At 34.7% G+C, this 22,069-nt stretch overlaps 2 protein-coding genes and 1 long non-coding RNA gene across 3 annotated transcripts in view; 2 read left to right on the top strand and 1 right to left on the bottom strand.

The window, feature by feature from the left end:
- The window catches only part of LOC132723923 (proliferation-associated protein 2G4-like), a gene marked incomplete at its 5' end in the record, with an annotated part of 46,683 nt that extends 24,618 nt beyond the window's left edge, over nucleotides 1–22,065 (bottom strand). Inside the window, 5 exons of the mRNA XM_060708730.1 lie at nucleotides 1,549–1,641; nucleotides 2,582–2,651; nucleotides 4,212–4,317; nucleotides 4,757–4,885; nucleotides 21,996–22,065. Coding sequence (XP_060564713.1) covers nucleotides 1,549–1,641; nucleotides 2,582–2,651; nucleotides 4,212–4,317; nucleotides 4,757–4,885; nucleotides 21,996–22,065 — 468 coding nt within the window. The remainder of the gene's footprint in view (nucleotides 1–1,548; nucleotides 1,642–2,581; nucleotides 2,652–4,211; nucleotides 4,318–4,756; nucleotides 4,886–21,995) is intronic.
- LOC132723924 (uncharacterized) lies at nucleotides 13,529–17,858 on the top strand. The gene is made up of 5 exons (XM_060708731.1): nucleotides 13,529–13,969; nucleotides 14,168–14,362; nucleotides 14,472–14,613; nucleotides 15,171–15,177; nucleotides 17,669–17,858. The coding sequence occupies exons 1-5, from the start codon at nucleotides 13,589–13,591 to the stop codon at nucleotides 17,856–17,858; spliced, it is 915 nt and encodes a 304-aa protein (XP_060564714.1). The 5' UTR covers nucleotides 13,529–13,588.
- Nucleotides 18,102–19,628, top strand: LOC132723922 (uncharacterized). The gene is made up of 3 exons (XR_009624813.1): nucleotides 18,102–18,242; nucleotides 18,570–18,669; nucleotides 18,983–19,628. It is a non-coding gene; the product is annotated as an uncharacterized LOC132723922 (long non-coding RNA).
- Nucleotides 22,066–22,069: the final 4 nt, after the last annotated feature.

The following is a 22,069-nucleotide window of genomic DNA, read 5'->3' as shown; positions in this document are numbered from 1 at the left end:
GACCCTCTTCCCCCTTTAAGTGAAAAACAAGATTGCATTTGAGAAAATGCTATGCCACCGCAATAATACAACACTAAATGGTAGTGTAGGAACAGATTTTTTTGTTTCTATACAATTGAAGATTGTCATAATGCATATCTAATTCTTATTATCAGATTAGTGGTTAAATCTATTGTTAACTCAATAAAAGATCAGAGTAGGAATATATCAATGCACTTGAGTCTAGTGAATTTGGTGGTGAAGGTCATATTTCACACAGCATAAAATTTCATGACTGCATCAAAGGACAACATGTAATACACTTTGTCAAAATCTAGGTTAGCTGATATCAAAGTTCACTTTTAATTTTGACACTAGAGGCAAAATTTGAACAACTTTGGTAGAGTACCTATACATGATATCATTTAACAAATATTAAAGCTCTAAGCCTTGTACCTTCAGACAATAAGATTTTTTTGATTTTTTACTATATGTATATATTGAAAATCAATGATTCCCGGGGCAGGGGCAATTTTGACCCCAGGGCTATTATTTTGAACATTCTTGCTAGAGGTTCACTTCACAATGTTTCATGCAAAGTATCTAACCTCTAGCATTTGTCAATTGCTAGAAGAATTTTTTTTTAAAGTTTTTACTATAAGTTTTTACTATGTAAATATGAGGAAAATCAATGATCCCCGGGGCCGGGCCGATTTTGACCCCAGGGCTATAATTTGAACAATCTGGGTAGAGGTCTATCAGACAATGCCTTATGCAAAATATCTAAGCTCTAGGCCTTTTGGGTCTTTACAAGAAGGTATTTTAAATTTTTACTATATGTACATATAGTGAAAATCCATGACCCCCGGGGCAGGGCTGATTTTGACCCCAGGGCTATAATTTGTACAATATTGGTAGAGGTCTACCAGACAATGCCTTATGCAAAATATCTAAGCTCTAGGCCTATGAGTCTTTACAAAAAGGTATTTTAAGTTTTTACTATATGTACATATAGTGAAAATCAATGACCCCCGGGGCGGGGCCGATTTTGACCCCAGGGCTATAATTTGAACAATCTTGGTAGAGGTCTACCAGACAATGCCTTATGCAAAATATCTAAGCTCTAGGCCTTTTGGGTCTTTACAAGAAGATTTTTTAAATTTATTCTTATAATTCCTTTTGGTTGCCATGGCAACCAGATTTCTGCATGGAATTAAATTCTTTGAACAACTTTGGAAGCCCTTCACCCAAGGATCAATCCTGCCAAGTTTGGTTGAAATTGGACTAGTGGTTTTTCACAAGAAGATTTTTTAAGTTCACTATATAATCTATATAACACACACACACACACAAACAAACAAACAAACACACACACACACACAGATGCTGCGGTGGCATAAAAACCCTCTGTATACCACTGGTTCTCTTTCATGCAACAACTGTATAGTTAATGACTGAGCTAAATCATAAGGTGAAAATATTCTCTATCATAACATGAAAATTTTCCCTATCAGTAAAATGAATACATATGTACAAGTTACACATGTTGTTATAGAAAGATTTACTTACCTCAGCACCAGGTTTGACCATACGTAAAGCTATTTCTGCTGCATTAACTGCTGCCATCATTACATCTGCTTTACGACCAGTTACCTTGTTACTCTAATAATACAATATATTATCTCACATTAATCTATATAAATTAAGCACTTCATATCTAGAAGGTTTGGTAATGAAAACAAATGTTCATGCTTGTAAATACTATGTTATGACTTGATGCTAATTTTCCTCACATTACCCCATTCTTTTATTTTTTTGTATTTATTTAGTGAATTAAAGCTACATTTAATAAATTTCATAAAAACAGAAATTGCAACATTTCATTTATAAATTGGGTGTCATATCGACTCCAGATCTTATTTTGGTGTCCAGTGAACCAAAATGAGTTTTATAAGCATAAAAATGGACAACCTCATTGTGGCGAAATCATCAGTACTATTTCTGTTTGCATGAGAAACTCCGCCTTCAGATCATCCGTACATCAATATTAAATCAACAAACATCACTATAAGTAGCAGTCCTAATTTAACGGTATATTTCTGCATTGTAACGGATGTTTTCATACAAATTTAATCTTTTTAATGAGATGATTATTTTTTTCTGAACCCCAGGCTTAGTGCACCGTGAAACTAAAACTGTTAAAGTGTGTTTGTACAAGAAAATATCATATTTGCTGTGTTCCGGATAGCAACTATAAAACTGTGACGTAGCGCATACACGAGCTGATTAAAGTCTTCATTTGCATGTTAAAATTCGTAAACAAACTTTAGTGTTACTGTGGGCTTTTCCATTTAAAATCCTTTTTATGAGCAACATTTCATGAGACTTTTAACAATACTGTTAAAAAGGTTAATGAAACTGTAGAATGCATGGTTTTTAGGCCGACAGCAAAATATTTTTACATATCTTTAATTTAACGTAGCTTTAAGTACAACCTACATACATGTATATAATAAGGAACTACTTGTTGTTCTCATTTCAATAGGAAATTTTAAAACAAAGGTAAACATCAAACATTTATAAATTAAAGCTTTCATCTTACCTCTGATGCTCCCACTACTAGTGTATGAGCAACAACTGCAATAAAACCATCTATTTGTGCTCCCAAATCTCTGAAATAATAAGTCATTATAATTTGAGCCGCATCATGACAAAACCAACATAATGGGTTTGCGACCAGCATGGATCCAGACCAGCCTGCGCATCCGCGCAGTCTGATCAGGATCCATGCTGTTCCCTATCAGTTTCTCTACTTGTAAGGGTTGGTGAGCGAACAGCATGGATCCTGATCAGACTGCGTGCGCGGATGCCCAGGCTGGTCTGGATCCATGCTGGTCGCAAACCCATTATGTTGGTTTTGTCATGTCGTGGCTCATTTAACTAATGTAAGGGCTCCTCAACATGTTATACACCAAGTATCTAAAATTCTACACTTTTTGAAGACATTTCACAACATTATTTTGATTTGTTAAGTTCTTACTTACACTGACAATGTCATGGCAACTTTAAAGATTTTTTAAGTGAAAAGAGAACTCGGATTCACTTTAATGCATTATTTCAAGTACAAGCAGCCACTAAAGTTGCAGTCATTGAATTTTAGATTTTGAATTTACTGGCCCGAATTCCAGTCTTGAATTTATTCTACTATATATCTAACTAAATTTTCTTAAAATATACACTGGCCCAAACTTTCACTGGCCTCATGGGCCTCCAGGCCAGTGCTAAATTCTATGACTGGAGTTGACCCGGCAAAATGCATAATTTCCTCACATAAAATAACCATGTCACTGATAGGATTTGAACCCAGTGCAGTGAGAAGCATGTGATTTGAAGTCCAGGGAACCACATTATAACACACATGCTTGGGTCTAAGGTCTCAACATCACATTAAAACTTTCAAATTAATGATACATTTGAGGCTAATCAGGGCCAAAACACCTATTTTGGGGAAGGGGCCTCAGCCTTTTTCTTCGGGAAAAAAATGCGTGATTTTGGCATACTTTGGGAAAAGGGGTCTCAAATTTAACAGAAACTTTTAACAAGTTCTTCAAAATAGACAAGCAAAAAGCACTGGGAAATACAAATAAGGCAGTAAAATACCTTGATTCAACACCATCATTTTTTAAATTTCATATGACATTTGTAAAGCTCACAATTGAAGTTAATTGTTACAAAAAATCAAGTGACTAACTTTTTGATGATCATTTGAGAACTGAAAGTACTTGTCAGCAGATGTAAATATCCATTACTTTAAGACATCAAGATGACGTGGCTAAAATATTTACGAATCAGACTGAGATGACTTTTTGAAAGCAGACATGCAATTGAGACCGGATTTAGACTGTTCCTAACAATTGGAAGATGGCAACGACATTAGTTCATATGCATATATACAGCTATCCCAAACATTCATTCTGATGATTTTACAAGCATGTACCCACTGCTTACAATTTTTATGCCTGCATGATAAATTAGTGCAGGAATTATGCACTGTAGTGCATGGGCATGCTGATTAACACAAACCTGCGCCTGCTTTGCACATGTTCTGCGTTCACAAGTGTCCTAATAACAATTTTTATTGTACTTGACTGTTACACTGAACAAGCATTCTAATATTGTAGATTTACTTAAACACATTAATTTAACAAACATAACAAGATTTCATAACTTACATTTTAACTACATCACCATTCTTTATTGTCACATCTGGATCACTTTTGAGGGGAGAGAAATGGCAAATGCAATTATTTACTGAGACACATGTTGGGAAGGCAATACCTGTAGAATGAAAATAAAAATCCATCAATATTAAATAATCATTATACAAGGCTCCTATATGTGTATGCCTATATGTGTAAATTTTTTTCATGAAAATCATGCATCAAATAAATTTTGGGGTACGCTCAACACAAGTTGAAAATTGCAAGTTTTTACAAGTCAAGGGCAATAACTCTACAATTACTGAATAAATCAACAATCACACCCCATACGCACAACTTCACATGCTAACCAATAATTCTGTAGTTTCATGACTCTAGGTCAAATACTATTTGGGCTTCTCGCGACACAAGTTGAAAATGGACAAGGGCAATAACTCTGACAAAACTGAATTAACTGAATTTTTTTGAAGGAAGAAGATGAGCTCAAAATAAAACCTCTATAAACTGTGTCAGCACTCTTGACAAAAACAAAAACTATTTTAAAACACATACAATACCTTTTTTCATTTCTTTATCTTTTTTGAACACTTTTCCCGTCTCTTCATTTAATCTGGTGTCTCCAAACACACATATACTAAGGACAGATGCTCCATCTACACACTTTCCTATAACCTCCTTCAATATACCTGGAATACAACAGACATCAACAGTGTATAAGTTTGGAAGTACAACTAAATACTGTTATAACTGAGAGAACTTATGAATAATGGAAGCTACATAAAATACAAGAGGGCCATGATGGCCCTGAGGTCGCTCACCTGTATATAGGCCCCCCTGTTTAAACCCCAGGGCTTTTATTTGAACAAACTTGGAAGACACCCAATGACTGTCCCCCCACTCTTCCCCCCCCCACCCCGGCAGGGCCAATTTTAACCCAAAGGCTTTTATTTGAACAAACTTGGTAGACACCCATAAGAAGATGTTTCATGCTAAACATCTAAGCTCTAGCTCATTGGGATTTTTCAAAGAAGATTTTAAGTTTTGGCTATACACATATAAGGAAAATCAATGACCCCCGGGGTGGGGCCAATTTTGACCCTAGGGCTTTTATCTGAACAAACTTTGTAGACACTCACTAGAAGATGTTTCATGCTCACTATCTAAACTCTAGCTATTTGGGTTTTTTCAAAGAAGATTTTTTAAGTTTTTGCTATACACATATAAGGAAAATCAATGACCCCCGGGGCGGGGCCAATTTTGACCCCAGTGCTTTTATTTGAACAAACTTGGTTTACACCCATTAAAACATGTTTCATGCTAAATATCTTAGCTCTAGCTCTTTGAGTTCTTTTAAAGGAGATTTTTTAAGTTTTTACTATATGCACATAGGGAAAATCAATGACCCCCTGGGGCGGGGCCAATTTTGACCCCAGGGCTTTTGTTTGAACAAACTTGGTAGACACTCATTAGAAGATGTTTCATGCTCAATATCTTAGCTCTAGCTCTTTGGGTTGTTTAAAAGAAGATTTTTTAGGTTTTTACTATATGCACATAGGGAAAATCAATGACCCCCTGGGGCGGGGCCAATTTTGACCCCAGGGCTTTTGTTTGAACAAACTTGGTAGACACTCATTAGAAGATGTTTCATGCTCAATATCTTAGCTCTAGCTCTTTGGGTTGTTTAAAAGAAGATTTTTTAGGTTTTTACTATATGCATATAGGGAAAATCAATGACCCCCTGGGGCTGAGCCAATTTTAACCCCAGAGCTTTTATTTGAACAAATGAAGCATTTTGTTGCTAAATAAAATCTTTTAATTATGGATATATAACAGGCTTTCTCATTGGTCCTTGTTAGGTTAAAGGTTAATTTCACGCTTGACAGTTTCCATAGTATTTGTATTACTACGCCTTTTCTTATAAATAGTCGTTTTTGGCGCTATTTTGGTTACAGTTTTGTAAGACACGTTTGTTGATTGACGCTTTAGGAAAAATTTGATTTGTGTGGAAGGGTTTCACTGTGCCCGTCTTTGTTCTCAGATATTTTCTTTTCATTATTTCTACGTTCATGATGTAGTGAGTGGGACAATTTATTACTGGTAGTCAGCTGTTTGGGGGATCAGCTTGTAGCCTTTTTGTGCGAAGGACAGGTATATTTTGAATTTGATTATTGTTGGAATCATGAGTGAAAGAAAGTCCGCTAGAAACAAGGAAGTTCTTGATTATAAAGCGATGAACGAAGGCAGAAGTACCACACCGGCTAAGAAGCCACAGATTCCAGGTGTTATTGATTTCTCCCGTTCAATTGTACAATTTACCCAGGGAGAATGTTACTGTGTCACCGTCAAAGTTACTTCCGGGTGATGTCGAAAAGGAACGTTTGTTGGCTCGTTTGTCGGCCTTGGATGAGAAGCAGGCTCGATTACAGGAGCGAAATGAGCTGGAGATGCTTAAAAGACAGGTGGAGGAAAAGGAAGCTTACATCCAGGACCTTGAAAAATCATTGTCTGCGTCTGGTTCAACCTGTGAGAAGAAGAGTAAAGTTGACAGGAAGGGCAAACACACAGGTTTGAGTGCTTCATCGGCAAGTAAACAGACTTCGTCCAAAGTATTAGGTGCTTCAAAAGAAGGTATGTTGCTTACTATTGACGCTTTACGGAAAGTGCCTGGTCTTAAAAAGTCCGCTAAGAAGGAATTAGCAAATTTGGGTTTGTTTAGTTCCGAGTCTTCTGGTACAGATTCTTGTGATACTACCGAATCAAGTTCTTCTTCAGAAGAAGATAGTCATTCTGATACATCTTTAACCCAAAAGAAGTCTAATGTTAGGGTTAAGAGTAAAAAACACAAAACTAAATCTGGAATAACTTCAAGATCATCTGACTCTGTTTTATATAAGCAGCATTATCCACATTTAGGTGATTGGAAATCTGATGCATATAAATCTTATTTGGAATTGAATTTGTCTGATAAGGCTAACATTTTATCCAAAATGTTTGAGACATTATAAGTTGTTTATGTTATAGAGTTGGTTTTTTCTCTTTACAGATGCCACTCCCTCCCACCCTTTTTTCTAATTGGTGTGTATGGTATGCTTGTATTTTGTTTGTTTCTTTTGCCATGTTCTTTTGTTAATGAATTTCTTCCGCTTTATGTACATGTGCATTTGTTGACTTTTGTTTTAGCTTTCAATGTATAGCTGTTACACGTATATGCAGGGGTTAATCATTTGTGTGTATAATGCTTGCAGGGCTCACACTGGCTCAAATAAAATAATAGCCAATATTTTCAGCTTAAAAAAATAATAGCCAAAAGTTCAGCGGACTATTCACGAATTAGCGATTAACAACATAAGCAGTTGATTAAATAAACATTACATTGATATAAAACTTTCAGTTTTATAAGGATTCTCAAATAAACTGACACATTTGTGTATATTGATAACTACCTTTTTTTTTTTTAAATAGAACCACAACTTTAATTGTTATTATAGAACAGAATAAAAACGTTATAATAAGTATAATTACTGTACAACAATAATATTAAAGATTCATTATAACTTTACATAATGCTGTTATCAGACAACTTTTTTTGTTTGTTCTAATCAAATTTGTCAACTATAACCACTGTCAATTTCCACATTTCACACAGAACTGGAGTAGATCTAGGTCATATTAGCCTATAGAAATAACACAAGTTTGCAAACTCATTCACAGAATGCAGCCTTTTTTCTGAATAATTTACTGAAAAATATCATCATCACCAATGTAAAACAAATTTTCTGCCATAGTAGTAAAGATTTTTAAACAGAACATAGCTTATTTCACCTTAAAATAAATATCAAAATTATCGGTGTCGCGAAAATATGTGACAATCGGATTTTTCCTGTTTTCTCAAGAAATATTCACAATTTTGGTTGTTGTGCAAATAGTTGTTTGGAAGTTTATACTTTTTAAATATTTTACCATTGCTTTCCACTGGCGATTTAGTTAAGTAGCTTAAAACAAAAAAATTATCAAAATTTGCAATTAGTTATTACTGCAATTCACGGTAAATTTTGGGTAAGTCAATATCCAGTTTATCAATTTTAAAACGATTTTTGTGGCTAATTGACGGATATTTGATGGCTATTATAAATGCTGGACAATATCTTTAAAGTACTTATACAATTATACATCACGCATGTATTTTATCACCTCGGGCAATATAGTTAGCAGCACGTAACCGGTAAAAAGACTTTAAGTTGACACTCGATTAAATGCACCCCGCTGATGTTAATTGGGTCTACTCAGACTACTGCATTCATTATCGATTTTTACAACTTATATTAACACTGTTGGAAGTAAAAAATAATCGCCAGATTTTGTAGCCAAAATGCAAAAATAATCGCCAATCTTATAAAATAATCGCAAATGGCGACTATGGCGACCGACAGCGTGAGCCCTGGCTTGCCTTCATGTATATTTGTATAGTCTTGTATTATTTAGGTTGTATTGTCTTTTATATGTCTTTATTTCAGGCGGATTTGTAGTATTCATATTCGTTATTTAGCTGTTAATGGTCACTGTTACTTAATTCATTGAAGTAATGTTATTCATCATGTGACTATCTGTTATAATAGAATTGTCATAACTACACTTCAGCCTCATTAAAATGCTCATGTTGGGGTCCAATGTCTCAACACCGCGTTCTAACGAGGCTCTCATTAGAACGCTCATTGCAAAATTACCGCATTACCCCACCCACTGCATATATATATAACGCTGATTTTTTTACTCACTGTTCAATGAATATCGACATTATCTTTTTCTAAAACCATTCAATGATGTAAACATATATTATATTCACAAATAATACTAATTATATTTAAAAGAAAGGAAAAACTTTCGAAAGAAAATTATAAATCATGAATGTAGTGTAAACAGGTAGCCATTACTGTAATGACGTTTGATTAACTAGGGGACACAACTAAAGCTGGACTGTAAATAACACTGTAATTTACAGTCCAGCTTTAGTTGTGTCCCCTAGTAAATCAAACGCCAATTACTTCCTGTCATGGCCGCTCTATTCACAGTGCAGGATTTTAAATTGATTTTGGGCTTGTGGGTTATTTAATTTAGCGAGGTTAACATGTCAAAGGTATGTGTGTGAACAGGGTTTTTTTTGCTATATAACTGTAGCCGTTTAACGGCTACTTCCCCAGCTGAAAAAAAATTCCCCTTGAGCTAAAAAATTCCCCTCAGTCTGAAAAAAGTCAACTATTATGGCTTGCTTGTTTAAAAAATCACATTTCTGTTCAAATAGTTCAAATTTTTATAGGCCTACAGTGTTTGATATTACCGATTGTCCTGCAAGTAAAAAGTCCAATGCCGACGATGGGAAATCATCCCAATTACGCTGATCATATCTCTAAACATTCTGTCTTTGTGAAAACTCTACTCAAGATATGCAGAAATTTGTAAAAATATGTTATATTATTTATTTTTATAGATTTCAATCATAGTCTGGAGGAACATGGAGTTATATTAATACCAACAAGAACCGGTTGAACCGGGTGATGCTCCCCGAGAAGGTTCTGGACACAGGAAAGTATAAAAAAAATGAACAAAGGGCAATAACTCCAAAATTAGACCAGGCTTTGTTTAGGTTCTTGAAGCGTTGCAGTTCTATCCAATTATATCTAGCTACCTACAAAGTTTCATGTTGATATCTCTAATAGTTTTAAAGTAATGTCCAGGACAAAAGTCAAAAAGTAAAAATAAACAAAGGGCAATTACTTCAAAATAAGGCAAGGCAGAGTAATGATTCTTAAGCACTGCACTTCCACCCAATGAGACCTATCTATCTACAAAGTTTCATGTTGATATCTCTTATAATTTTAGAGTAATGTCCCAGACAAAGTTCAAAGTGTCAAAATGAACAAAGGGCAATAACTACAAAAGTAGGCAAGACAGTGTTACAGTTCTTGTGCACTGCAAACTTACTCAATGAGATCTATCTACCTACAAAGTTGCATGTTGATATCTCTTATACATTAAGAAATATGTCCCAGACAAAGTTCAAAGTGTAAAAATAAACAAAGGGGGATAATTAAAAAATTAGGCAAGGCAGAGTTAAGGTTTTTGTTCACTGCACACCTACTCAATGAGATCTATCTACCTACAAAGTTTCATGTTGATACCTCTTATACTTTTAGAGTTATGTCCCAGACAAAGTTCAAAGTGTAAAATAAACAAAGGGTGATAATTCAAAAATTAGACAAGGCAGAGTTACGGTTCTTGTGCACTGCACACCTACTCAATGAGAACTATCTACTTACAAAGTTTCATGTTGATACTCTTATACTTTTAGAGTTATGTCCGGACAAATTTCAAGTGTAAAATAAACAAAGGGGGGTAATTCAAAAATTAGGCAAGGCAGAGTTACGGTTCTTGTGCACTGCACACCTACTCAATGAGATCTATCTACCTACAAAGTTTCATGTTGATACCTCTTATACTTTTAGAGTTATGTCCCGGACAAAGTTCAAAGTGTAAAATAAACAAAGGGGATAATTCAAAAATTAGGCAAGGCAGAGTTACGGTTCTTGTGCACTGCACTTCTACTCAATGAGATCTATCTACCTACAAAGTTTCATGTTGATACCTCTTATACTTTTAGAGTTATGTCCGGACAAATTTCAAAGTGTAAAATAAACAAAGGGGGTAATTCAAAAATTAGGCAAGGCAGAGTTACGGTTCTTGTGCACTGCACACCTACTCAATGAGATCTATCTACCTACAAAGTTTCATGTTGATACCTCTTATACTTTTAGAGTTATGTCCGGACAAAGTTCAACGTGTAAAATAAACAAAGGGGGATAATTCAAAAATTAGGCAAGGCAGAGTTACGGTTCTTGTGCACTGCACTTCTACTCAATGAGATCTATCTACCTACAAAGTTTCATGTTGATACCTCTTATACTTTTAGAGTTATGTCCCGGACAAAGTTCAAAGTGTAAAAATAAACAAAGGGGAATAATTCAAAAATTAGGCAAGGCAGAGTTACGGTTCTTGTGCACTGCACACCTACTCAATGAGATCTATCTACCTACAAAGTTTAAAGTTGATACCTCTTGTTGTTTCAAAGTTATGTCCCGGACAAGAAAAGGGGACGGACGGACGGACAGACGGACGGACGGACAAGGCGGCGACTATATGCTCCCCCGAAATTTTTTCGGGGAGCATAAAAATCGGCAAAATATTCTATTATCACATATTTTCGCGACCTACTTCCTGTTTGATTTTCGGCTTGAATTTGGAGAGGAATGAGTTAGTTAAAGGAAATAAATTACAAAACATAAACAGTCAATTGATTTTTGTGCATTAACTGTCAAAATGTCCTTTGAGAATCATCATCTAATTAATTTAGCAGTTTTTACATGTAGAAAAATCAAAGCAACCATTCTGAAATAAATAGGGGAGGTGTGTGAGGAGGTTACAGCAATGTTGAAGCTTGGCAACATCACAAATGATATTGACTCAAGTGATTCCAACTTAAATAAAGTGGTTTTGTATGTTTAAGGTCACAAAGAGGTTCTGAGATATTAACTGTTTTCATTGTTTATGACTCACCTCACTTTTAGGGCATGTTTTTATTGTTTATTTTAAAGTTATTAACTCATTTTTTAATGTAAAAGATTTTCCCCAAAATGTCATTTTTTCGCGCATTTTTTCCCCTAATGAAAGGCCAGGCCGTTTCCCCAAAATTGAAAAAAAAGCCCTGGTGAATTTTAGTTTATTTATACTCACCACCGAATGCCTATGTAACAGTTATGATAACAGGGTTTTTTTTTGGCCGATTTTATAGCCGTTATTCGGATATATTCCCAATTGAAAATAGTATGTTTTTTTCCCAATTTTGATACAAAAATTCCCAATCGAAAACTTAAAAAAAAAATAATAAAAAAATCGATCTTTTGGGGACGTAAAATTACGCGAATAGCCGGCGTCTAAACAACCCACGTGTTAAGTAGACGCTTGATTTCTCACTATTAGTTTATCGAGCGTCTAACGATAGCAACGACCTTCGAAAGTGAAAGTTAGATCAAAATGTCGCACAATTCAAAATATTATGTAAAAAAACTTAAAAAATGCACCGATAAAGACAGAAAAATTGATTTGATGTTTAAACAAGCGGCTCTCTCGGAAAAGAGTTGTACTTCGGAAACGGTAACGGCGGATGAAACCGCAAGTACATGTATTAGTGAGAAATTGCCTTCAAGTTCAACGGTGAGCGTGAGTTACCGTGACAATGATGTTCCTAAGGGTTTTAAAAGTTCTAGCAACGAGTCTAAGTCAGATACAGTTGTCCCTGTCCCTGATCAAAGGTTATTCAGTTCCAACAAATACGAGTTGAAATATGACTGGTTGTATTATAGTGGTGCAAAAGTTGGGTATTGTTGCAAATTGTGCGAGCTTTTTTCAGCAACAGATGACAACGTCTTCATAAATGGTACAGGTCTTGGGGATCATCCAACCAGAAAATTAGAAAGTCATTTAAATGGGAAGAGCCATAAGAATTCACTCGCCAAGTATGTCTTGGTTAATACTAGTTCTACTAAGAAAGTGAAAAAAACTGTTGCAGACATGTTAACTGAAAGTTCTATGATTAAGAGGGAAAATGATATTGAGAGAAATAGAGCTTATATTAGTTCATTAATAAAAATATTGTACTTTATTGTTTCACAACGTTGGGCTCTAGACAGTTTCCAGCCAATGCTTGATTTTATAGCAGGTTTAGGCCCCCCTTCTTTATCTGAGTACTTGAATGGATCTGACAGTGAACAGTCATCCGTCTTGAAATATTCCTCATCAACAACAGTAACAGACCTTTTAACTGCAACAAGTTATGTTATTGAAAACCAATTACTGGAAAAACTTCGTAAGGCGCCATACTATGCCCTATTGGCCGATGAATCATCGGATGAGGCTCACAAAGAACAATTTGCCATTTTGGTGAGGTTTCCACACGACACAAGGGTAACTGACCAGTTTCTTGGAATAAACCATGTTGAACGCACTGATGCTGCCTCACTTATGAAGTCACTTGAAGTTTTTCTGCTTGCAAAAGGGGTAGAGATAAAAAAGGCCTTATTTGTGGGGTTTGATGGATGTAATAGGATGAGTGGGGAGAACAAAGGTATTTATTGAAATTCAGGTCTTGAAATATTAATATGACAAATTGACAATCTATTCTTACAACAAATGCAACTGGCAATACCAAGAAATGCCATGTTTTTCTCCAAGCTGTAATGTTTTGTTCAGCAAATAAAATAAGATCTGATCGGATGTGAGTTTCACTTTGTATTATCTTTTTGTAAACATGAATCAAAATTTTTTTTGCCTTTACCAACATGTCTTATTTACAAGAATTTTTAAATTTAATTGTTGTCACAATATTAAATGTCACTGGATTTAACTTGATCATCATCATTACAGGTCTTCAGAGAAGGTTCAGACACCATGTTCCGTACCAACTCTACCTAAATTGCCGCAACCACAAACTAGCACTGTGTGTGAAGCACTTGATGCTGAGCTTTCCGGTCTTACAAGATGTTGACAGTCTTCTTTTAAGTGTTTGGAAACTGTTCCATTACAGTCCGCAGAAGTATGTTATCTTCATGGATGTACAGAAAGCCTATGGGTTGAAGAACCTTAAGATGATACGGGCTGCAGCTACAAGGTGGTTGTCGCATGGTAGGGCATGTAGACGTCTTATTGAACGCTATGTCCAGGTAATTTAAGCATACACCTTACCAGTAGACTTCATGTATTAATAATTCATGTATTAATTATTATATATAGCAAAAATATAAGCCATTCAAAATTCTAGAATCATAATTCTTTTATTAAGGATATTAGTTAAAAATATTAATAATTTTTGAAACATTCTTTAATTGTTCTCTTTGATTTCTTGTTTTTAAATAATTTAGGTTCTAGATGCTCTAGACGAAATGATTGACAGAAAGCATGACCCAGAAATTGATGGATTGAGAAACATGCTGTGTTCAAAGGGTACTCTGGCTGGTATCCTGATATTATGTGACCTGTTGGAACCAGTTATTGTCTTTAGTGATTATCTTCAAGGTGCCAGTATAGACTTCTCACATGTCAACAAAAAAGCCAAGGTAAAAATATTAAAATTAATTATTGAAATTTATGATTTGATTTCTGATCAAATTATTTGTCTGACAGTCAAAAGGGATTAAAGCTTACTGTTATACATTTTAATTTTAGGATCTGACTGATGCCTTACACACCCTGACAGAGAGGTTCCATGACTCCATCCAGACTCCTGATGCTGACTTGTACTTTTCCAAGATGCCAGCTCTTTTCATGGAAATTGATGAAAGAACTATTCTGATGAGGAGATTACACCGTAGGGAACGTGTTACAGTATCGCGTTTTCCGGTTACCGTATAGAATTTTAAAGATGGAGGATTATTTGTTGGGAGGACAGGTAGGTGATTTTTATTCCGGTCCATACTACAAGTAGTTTAGTTTCTAAAAGATGTTTTTGTGCTTTGCTTGTAAGGAACAGAATCCGGTATCTAGTCATGTATTTCTTTAGACTCTGCAACGCAGATTTATCGCTATATTGTCTCATAAATATGCAGATTTGACAGTTTGAAAATTTGAATCGAGAGACCAACGCATTTTTCTCCAATTTCGACATTATTTATGCATGCCTAGAAAAAATAAATCTGCAAAACGTTAGTCCTTTATGTTAGGAAACGTTTATAAAAGTAAATGACCAGTTGAACCTATTTTCCTGTTCGTTAAATGCGTTTGAAAAAATAAACAATGTTACAGTATAGAGCGAGGTGATTTGTGCAGGGTTACAGCATAGACCTAGCGATTTTTATCCGATTTTGTTACAGTTTATACCCATATTTCAGTTACAGTTTAGACTTCGATATTTTCTGTATATATTAGGTAAAAAGTATGAATGTTACATAGACTTTTAAATCTCTGTGAGCTTATTGGCCCGATGGCTATTAGTCCGTCTGTCGAACACATGTATATGCAATTTCATCCGCTCAGTAGCAACTTGACTAAATGTGATGAAATTTACATGACTATCTACCTAAGTTGTTCAAATGGTTTTGGTTGTAATCGGGGATACGAAAACCCAAAACATAGATTTTGAAAAAAGGCAATGTTTGAAGACCCTTCTCATCTCGAACCAAAAGCATTCAAATCAAATCATGATCATGGCATTTCGAATGCTTCTTTGTTGAAGTTACGATTATTTTGTCATTATTAAATTAAAAGTCGTTTTTTTATATTTCAGACATCCTGTGTAGCAGTTTTCATGTTTCTGAAAAAGAAAATAATATTGAAAGTTATAGAGTATAAATTAAGGTCAGACAATTACAATATCTTCTCCAGTTAGCCTCATGGAGGTACATAATAGTATAGTGGCAGAGTCGGGATAAGTCCGTCCATATCAAATCATCTTTCATTTACTGCTGTAGTTGAAATCCAATCATGACTTTGGATTCTTTGTATGTGAGGAATCTATCAAGCTAATTTACGGAAGGTCGGTGGTTCTAGTCAGGTGCCCGCTTGTGTCTGAAATGTTTCACAAAGGGTATCTGGGGTATTTCTTTACACTAAAGCAGGAATGTTTTCACATGACCTCAGTGTCGTTGAAACTTAAAATCCAAGCCAAACGTAACAAACCTTTTAAATACTTACAAAATACATTATGGTAGATGGAAATTCCAACTTAAAATAAAATTTAAGATTGCAGTATTGCTCACTCAAATACTGTTTAATCATTCTTAGGGTATTGCCTACTTGTTAATTGTGTCTTTTGACAGCTTATCTATGGTATGCAGGATTCATAACCTCCGATCCCCTCTCAAAATTTCATTTTATTTAGTTTCAGTCATTGTATTCTCGTTTAGGGCACACGCAACTTTTAACCTGGTGGTAATATGCCGCTTTTCATAGAATTGCAATAACGTGTCACATTGAAGGTTCCATGATAACCGCTATATGAACACATACACAGATGTTAAAAAATCTAAAGTGTACTAGTTCATGTTTAATGTGAATTCTGCTGAAGCCGGTGCTAGGAGGCGTGGACGGTAGCTTGCAGTTACCACTACCGTCCATGAACAGGTTTAATCAAACTGAGTCTGCAACATTTTCATGTTTTCCGTGTTGGACTTCTGTTAAGGATTCTTTTTTCTCTATTTAATTACTAATAGGCATTATTATAATGTGTAATGAAATCAAGCAATAATCTTTCTTCTCTCAATACAATTCGATAAAAGTTACTGTTGTTGTCGTGAAAACAGTCCTTACTTAGGACATTACTTATTCTGCAAAAAGTGTCAATCTGAAACTTAAAGTAAGAAAAATAGCAAACTATAACTTTTCTGCTGAAAAAAAGTAATACAACCTTTCAAGAATGTATTAAATAGAAAGAGGACATTACTTATTCTGCAAAAAGTCTCAATCTGAAACTTAAAGTAAGAAAAATAGCAAACTATAACTTTTCTGCTGAAAAAAAGTAATACAACCTTTCAAGAATGTATTAAATAGAAAGAGGACATTACTTATTCTGCAAAAAGTCTCAATCTGAAACTTAAAGTAAGAAAAATAGCAAACTATAACTTTTCTGCTGAAAAAAGTAATACAACCTTTCAAGAATGTATTAAATAGAAAGGTATGAGTTATTTCGTTAAAATAATGGATACACGAACTTTGTTTGAAATTTGGCAAGTATCTAAACTGTAACCGAACTCTGGGTATAAACTGTAACATAATTGGATCAAAGTCGCTAGGTCTATGCTGTAACCCTTCAAAATTAACCTCGCTCTATACTGTAACATTGTTTATTTTTTCAAACGCATTTTACCAACAGGAAAATAGGTTCTACTGGTCATTTACTTTTATAAACGTTTCTAAACACAAAGGACTAACGTTTTGTAGATTTACTTTATCTAGGCATGCTTTAATAATGTCGGAATTGGAGAAAAATGCGTTGGTCTCTCGATTCAAATTTTTAGACTCTCAAATCTGCACATTTATGAGACAATATAGAGATAAATCTGCGATGCAGGGTCTGAAGAATTTTATGACTAGATACCGGATTCTGTTCCTTACAAGCAAAGCACAAAAACACATTTTAGAAACTAAACTACTAGTAGTATGGACCTGAGTAAAAATCACCTACCTCTCTTCCCATAAATAATCCTCCATCTTGAAAATTCTATACTGTAACCCCAAAACGCGATACTGTAACACGTTCCCTACGGTGGATTAAGGTATTCATAATTGAAACATCATGATGTATTCCCCAGTCAGTTAAATTGTCATTAGTAATATGTCATATAGAGTGAACATTTTCAATGAAAAGAAAAATATTTTTTTAATTCCACCAAAAACTTTTTTATGTGAATGTCCCATTAATTTTACAGAGGGAATGATGGAGTTTACGATCCAGAACATCTTGTGAATGAAGTAGCTGTACCTATAACCCACCACCTTATACAAGAAATTGAAGATGCTTTCAGGTGCTCTCCTGTTCTTTGTGCATTTAATGCATTTAGATTGGAGTCTGACCCAGATGACATTCAAGAACTGAAGGACTATAAGAAGGTATATTAATAGTTATAATAATGATTTAACAGTTAGTACCTTAAATGTTACTTAGGTCACTTATCCATGCTTGTAGAAAGTCTGACACTCTAACTCAGTAAGTCAGAGAAGAAACATTTTTTTGCATAATTCATATTATAAAATTTAAATGAAATTATCCTATTAATTATAATTATGTAAAAAGCTACAATATACATTTTGTAACTTGACATTGTAACAATGTTGCTTAAACAATTTGTTTCTTCAGGAAGCTATTAAGACACTTGCTAGTCATTATGGTAGACCCAGACTGGATGTTTTCATGGGTCACAGAGTTGAAGTTCAGCCAGTGTACACTGAGGACGCAATTGTTCAAGAGTTTAACCAATTTAAAAGACAGATGTTGATGTTGAAGTAAGTTATTAAGTAGAAAGGGTGCATATTCAGTTTTAGTTAAGTTTAATGTTCTGCATGTTCAGTTTCTGTTCAACCTAGTAGCACTTAATTAATAATTCAATGTTGTTTTCAAATTGCTCTGTTAAACTCCTTAAAAATTTACAGAGTTACAGTCAGGTTGGTGACTCCTTTTCTTAGTTACCAGTTGTTCAAGTTTATAATAAATTATTGGCATGGTTTGTTTGGAAATTTCCTCAGCCTGCCAAGTTTACAAATGTTACTGTTTTCAGTTGTTTCCAGTTGTTTACTGTTACTGTATTTATTCATGTTGCATTTCCCTTCCAGTTGAGTTGTTCTAGTGCTGGCAGATTAACTTTCAGTATCACAGTCTGTCAGTAGAATATGCAGCACTGAAATTGTTACTGTTAACCATCTAATTATTTTAGTAAGTTTATAATATTGTGTAATTATTTATCATTATGATTAGTGATAAGAAGACAGAGTTTTGCTAAATTCAAAGAAAAGTATGACTATCACATAATAATTATAATACAACAGATGAAACATATTTATAGTTAAACTTAATACAATAAAAATTTAAACATGTTATTAAAGTAATTTAAACTGCATGACTGACAGTCACACTTAGTTAAATTATGCAGAATGAGATTTCAGTTAATTATCATTTATTAATTTGTAAATAATCTTACAAAATCTGTGGTAAATAATAACCTAATGCATCACTTATTATTTTTAAGGCACAGGAATCCAAGACCTGAACTGTATGAAGAAATGGTGAAAGATGAAGTGCTCCGCAATGCATTCCCAATAATGTTTTACTTTGTTGGGCTGGCTAAGACCATTCCAAGCAGCACAGCAAGTGTTGAGAGGACATTTAGTCTCATGAACTCTCTGTGTACTTCCAGCAGAAGCAGACTGAACCAGTCTTCTTTGGATGCATTAATGCGTATTTGTGTTCACAATCAAGGGCACAAGTCCCTTTCTAGTCAGGAACTAAATGATACAATAACACAGTTCAAAAATATGAAAACCAGAGACCTACTTTTGTGAACTAAATCATATTAGAAAAGGAATATATTGCCTCTGGAAACTTGAAAATGTTGTTTGTTTTTTCCCAATTTAGGGCAAAATGCCGCTAAAATTCCCAATCTCAAGGGTATGGGTCATGTTCCCAAAATACTGAAAAAAACCCTGTGATATGAATTTGAGATTTTGGAAACAATCTGAAGACAGGTAAAACAACAAAAGAGCGGATAAACGCTTACCTGGGCATGTTTTTCACACCTTTGGCGATCATAAATGTCCTAATAACAATTGTTTATTGTACTTGGCTATCAAATTGAACAAGCGTTATAGCGCGCTATAAATCTAAGTCTACTTAAAAAAAAATAGTGTTTTTTTTTGGGAAGTTTTTTTTGGGGGGGAAGTTTGTTTTTTGTTTTTTTTTCTTTTTTTTGGGAGCCAAGGTCTATGAGCGCTCTACTGAGATTAGCGTTATAGTGAAGAGCGAGTTATCGAGGATACAGTGTAGTATGAATTATTTAGGATAATCATTTTGTGTATTATTCATTTTATGCCTTTGTGAATTAATAACGTGTCTTCCTGCTCTATTAAAATCGATTATCTCTTATTTCGAGTTTCTGGTTATGACATAATTCTTGGTAGACACTCACTAGAAGATTTTTCATGCCAAATATCTAAGCTCTAGCTCTTTGGGTTTTTTAAAAGAAGATATTTAAAGTTTTTTTCTTTTGGTTGCCATGGCAACCAGAGTTCTGCATGGAATTAAATTCTTTGAACAATTTTTAAAGGTGACCACCACAGGAACATTCCTGTGAAGTTTGGATTAAATTGCAGGGCCCTCAATCCAATTTGGGGGAAGCGGGTCGCTACCCTCAGCAGGGGGAATTTTAGTGTATGGGGGGAATTTTCCTCTTTTTTTCATGATCAAATAACAAATAAACTTATTTAAATATCAGCTGTTTTTTTATTTACACGCATACTATTTTTTTAAAAATCCCAAATAGGTTACACTAAACTGTTCAGAAGTGATTGATAAGATTTGAAGAAAAGTTTTTTTAACACCTTACACCATCAGATCTTTATGCTGCTAAGCTTTCTTTATGATTCACCCCCCCCCCCCCCCCAATAAAAAAATAAAATATAGAATAAAAATAAGCATTAAGAAACACATTCAGACAAATGTCTTCATTTCCACTAATATGAACAATACATGGACCTAAAGTAAATTCTATTCATAAACTACATTTTTAGTGTTCTAACACACCTTTTACTAAGACAAAGCTTCCTTTTCTTGACTTTGTAAAACATTCGTAAAAATCGGCATCGCGAAAATATGTGACAAATGAAAATTTGTTTGTTTTGTGTTTACACATCCACAATTCTAGTTGTTTCCGATGTAAATTATATAAAATTAAATTGATTGTTTATTATAAGATCGTTTTTCATCAGTTATTTAATAAAGTATCATGAAAACAAAACTTACAAGTTTGTAATTTACGGCAAAATTTACCGTGGTTGATGTAACATTTTGAAGACAAAAAAATGATTTCATGAATAAACAATTTGAAATCAAATTGTTGACGGGAATTGTGATTTTTTTCTGCATATTTCTGTTGAAATTTTAGCATTTTTAGAGGATGAAAGGCCAATATGTGACGGTAGATTTTGAGGGAAAAAACAAACGGAAACGTGCAGACATGTACTGTACGATATTCCACTTACAAAATATACGTCAAATAGATTGATTTTAATTTTCAAAAACAACATTAGTTTTCATTTTTCTCTTTAACACTTTATATGTTTTGAGGGGGAATTTTTACCTCTGTTAGGGGGAAAAAAACATACTATTTTGGTGGGGGACTGCGGCCGAATATCGGCCGCAGATTTGGTTGATCGAGGGCCCTGAATTGGCTTAGTGGTTTTTGAGGAGATGTCATTTAAAGTAAAAGTTTACGGAGGGCCGGACGAAAAGCGATCACAAAAGCTCACCCTGTCACTTTGTGACAGATGAGCTGAAAACACAAAAGGGCGGGAGGGAGTGGCAAATTTGAAGAAACAACCGACTGAGTACATGTCTTGACAAAAACTGGAACTAAAAGGCGCCAAACCGAACCTAAATACAGTTTGGCGTAATGATACAATAGGGACCCTTGACCTAACTGATGAAATAACCAATCAAAAAGGTTGTTTATTAAAATCACAGATTTATATTACAAGGATCGGACACTTTCGGTAAGCTTAAAGTCTCGTCGCGCGCATGCGGAATCGCACATCGGATAAAGGTGGACAGAATGAGAGATGGCCTATTGTTAAGGCATACTATCTACACATTGGCGCCCTTTGACTTCAAGCACAAATTATTACCGCGATTCAGATTAAGATAATTATTTTTTATGTTGTGGTTGGAAAAGGGCCGAGCTGACTCGGCGGCCGAGTACGTTTCAGGGCCAAGCTGACCCTGAATCCTGACCGGGACTCGAACCCGGGACCCTCGGAATACCGTTCGGATTGTCATATCCGGCGGCTTACAGATCTTCTCACCTATTTAGTGACCAGTTCTGAACCGCTTTAAAAATATTCTTCTTTCAACAGTGTTGTGAAATAGTTCATTTTATTGTTTCGAGACGCCGGGACATAATGTAATTGACTTTACGTATTTAACACAGTTAAATTGTTTCATATTAATCATCAATACAGAGTTTTACAAATTGAAAAGTTTCTTAATACCATTGACCATGTCACCGGCCATTTTATACTTGGTGACAACAATATCTTCTGCCGGAGTGGGTTCATCTTCTTTT

This window comes from Ruditapes philippinarum, unplaced genomic scaffold (genome assembly GCF_026571515.1).
Source record: "Ruditapes philippinarum isolate M1 unplaced genomic scaffold, ASM2657151v2 ctg7009_1_1_1_1, whole genome shotgun sequence".
Taxonomy (NCBI): Eukaryota; Metazoa; Mollusca; class Bivalvia; order Venerida; family Veneridae; genus Ruditapes; species Ruditapes philippinarum.
The sequence above is the reverse complement of the archived record's forward strand: the minus strand, read 5'-3'. Positions and strand labels throughout refer to the sequence as shown.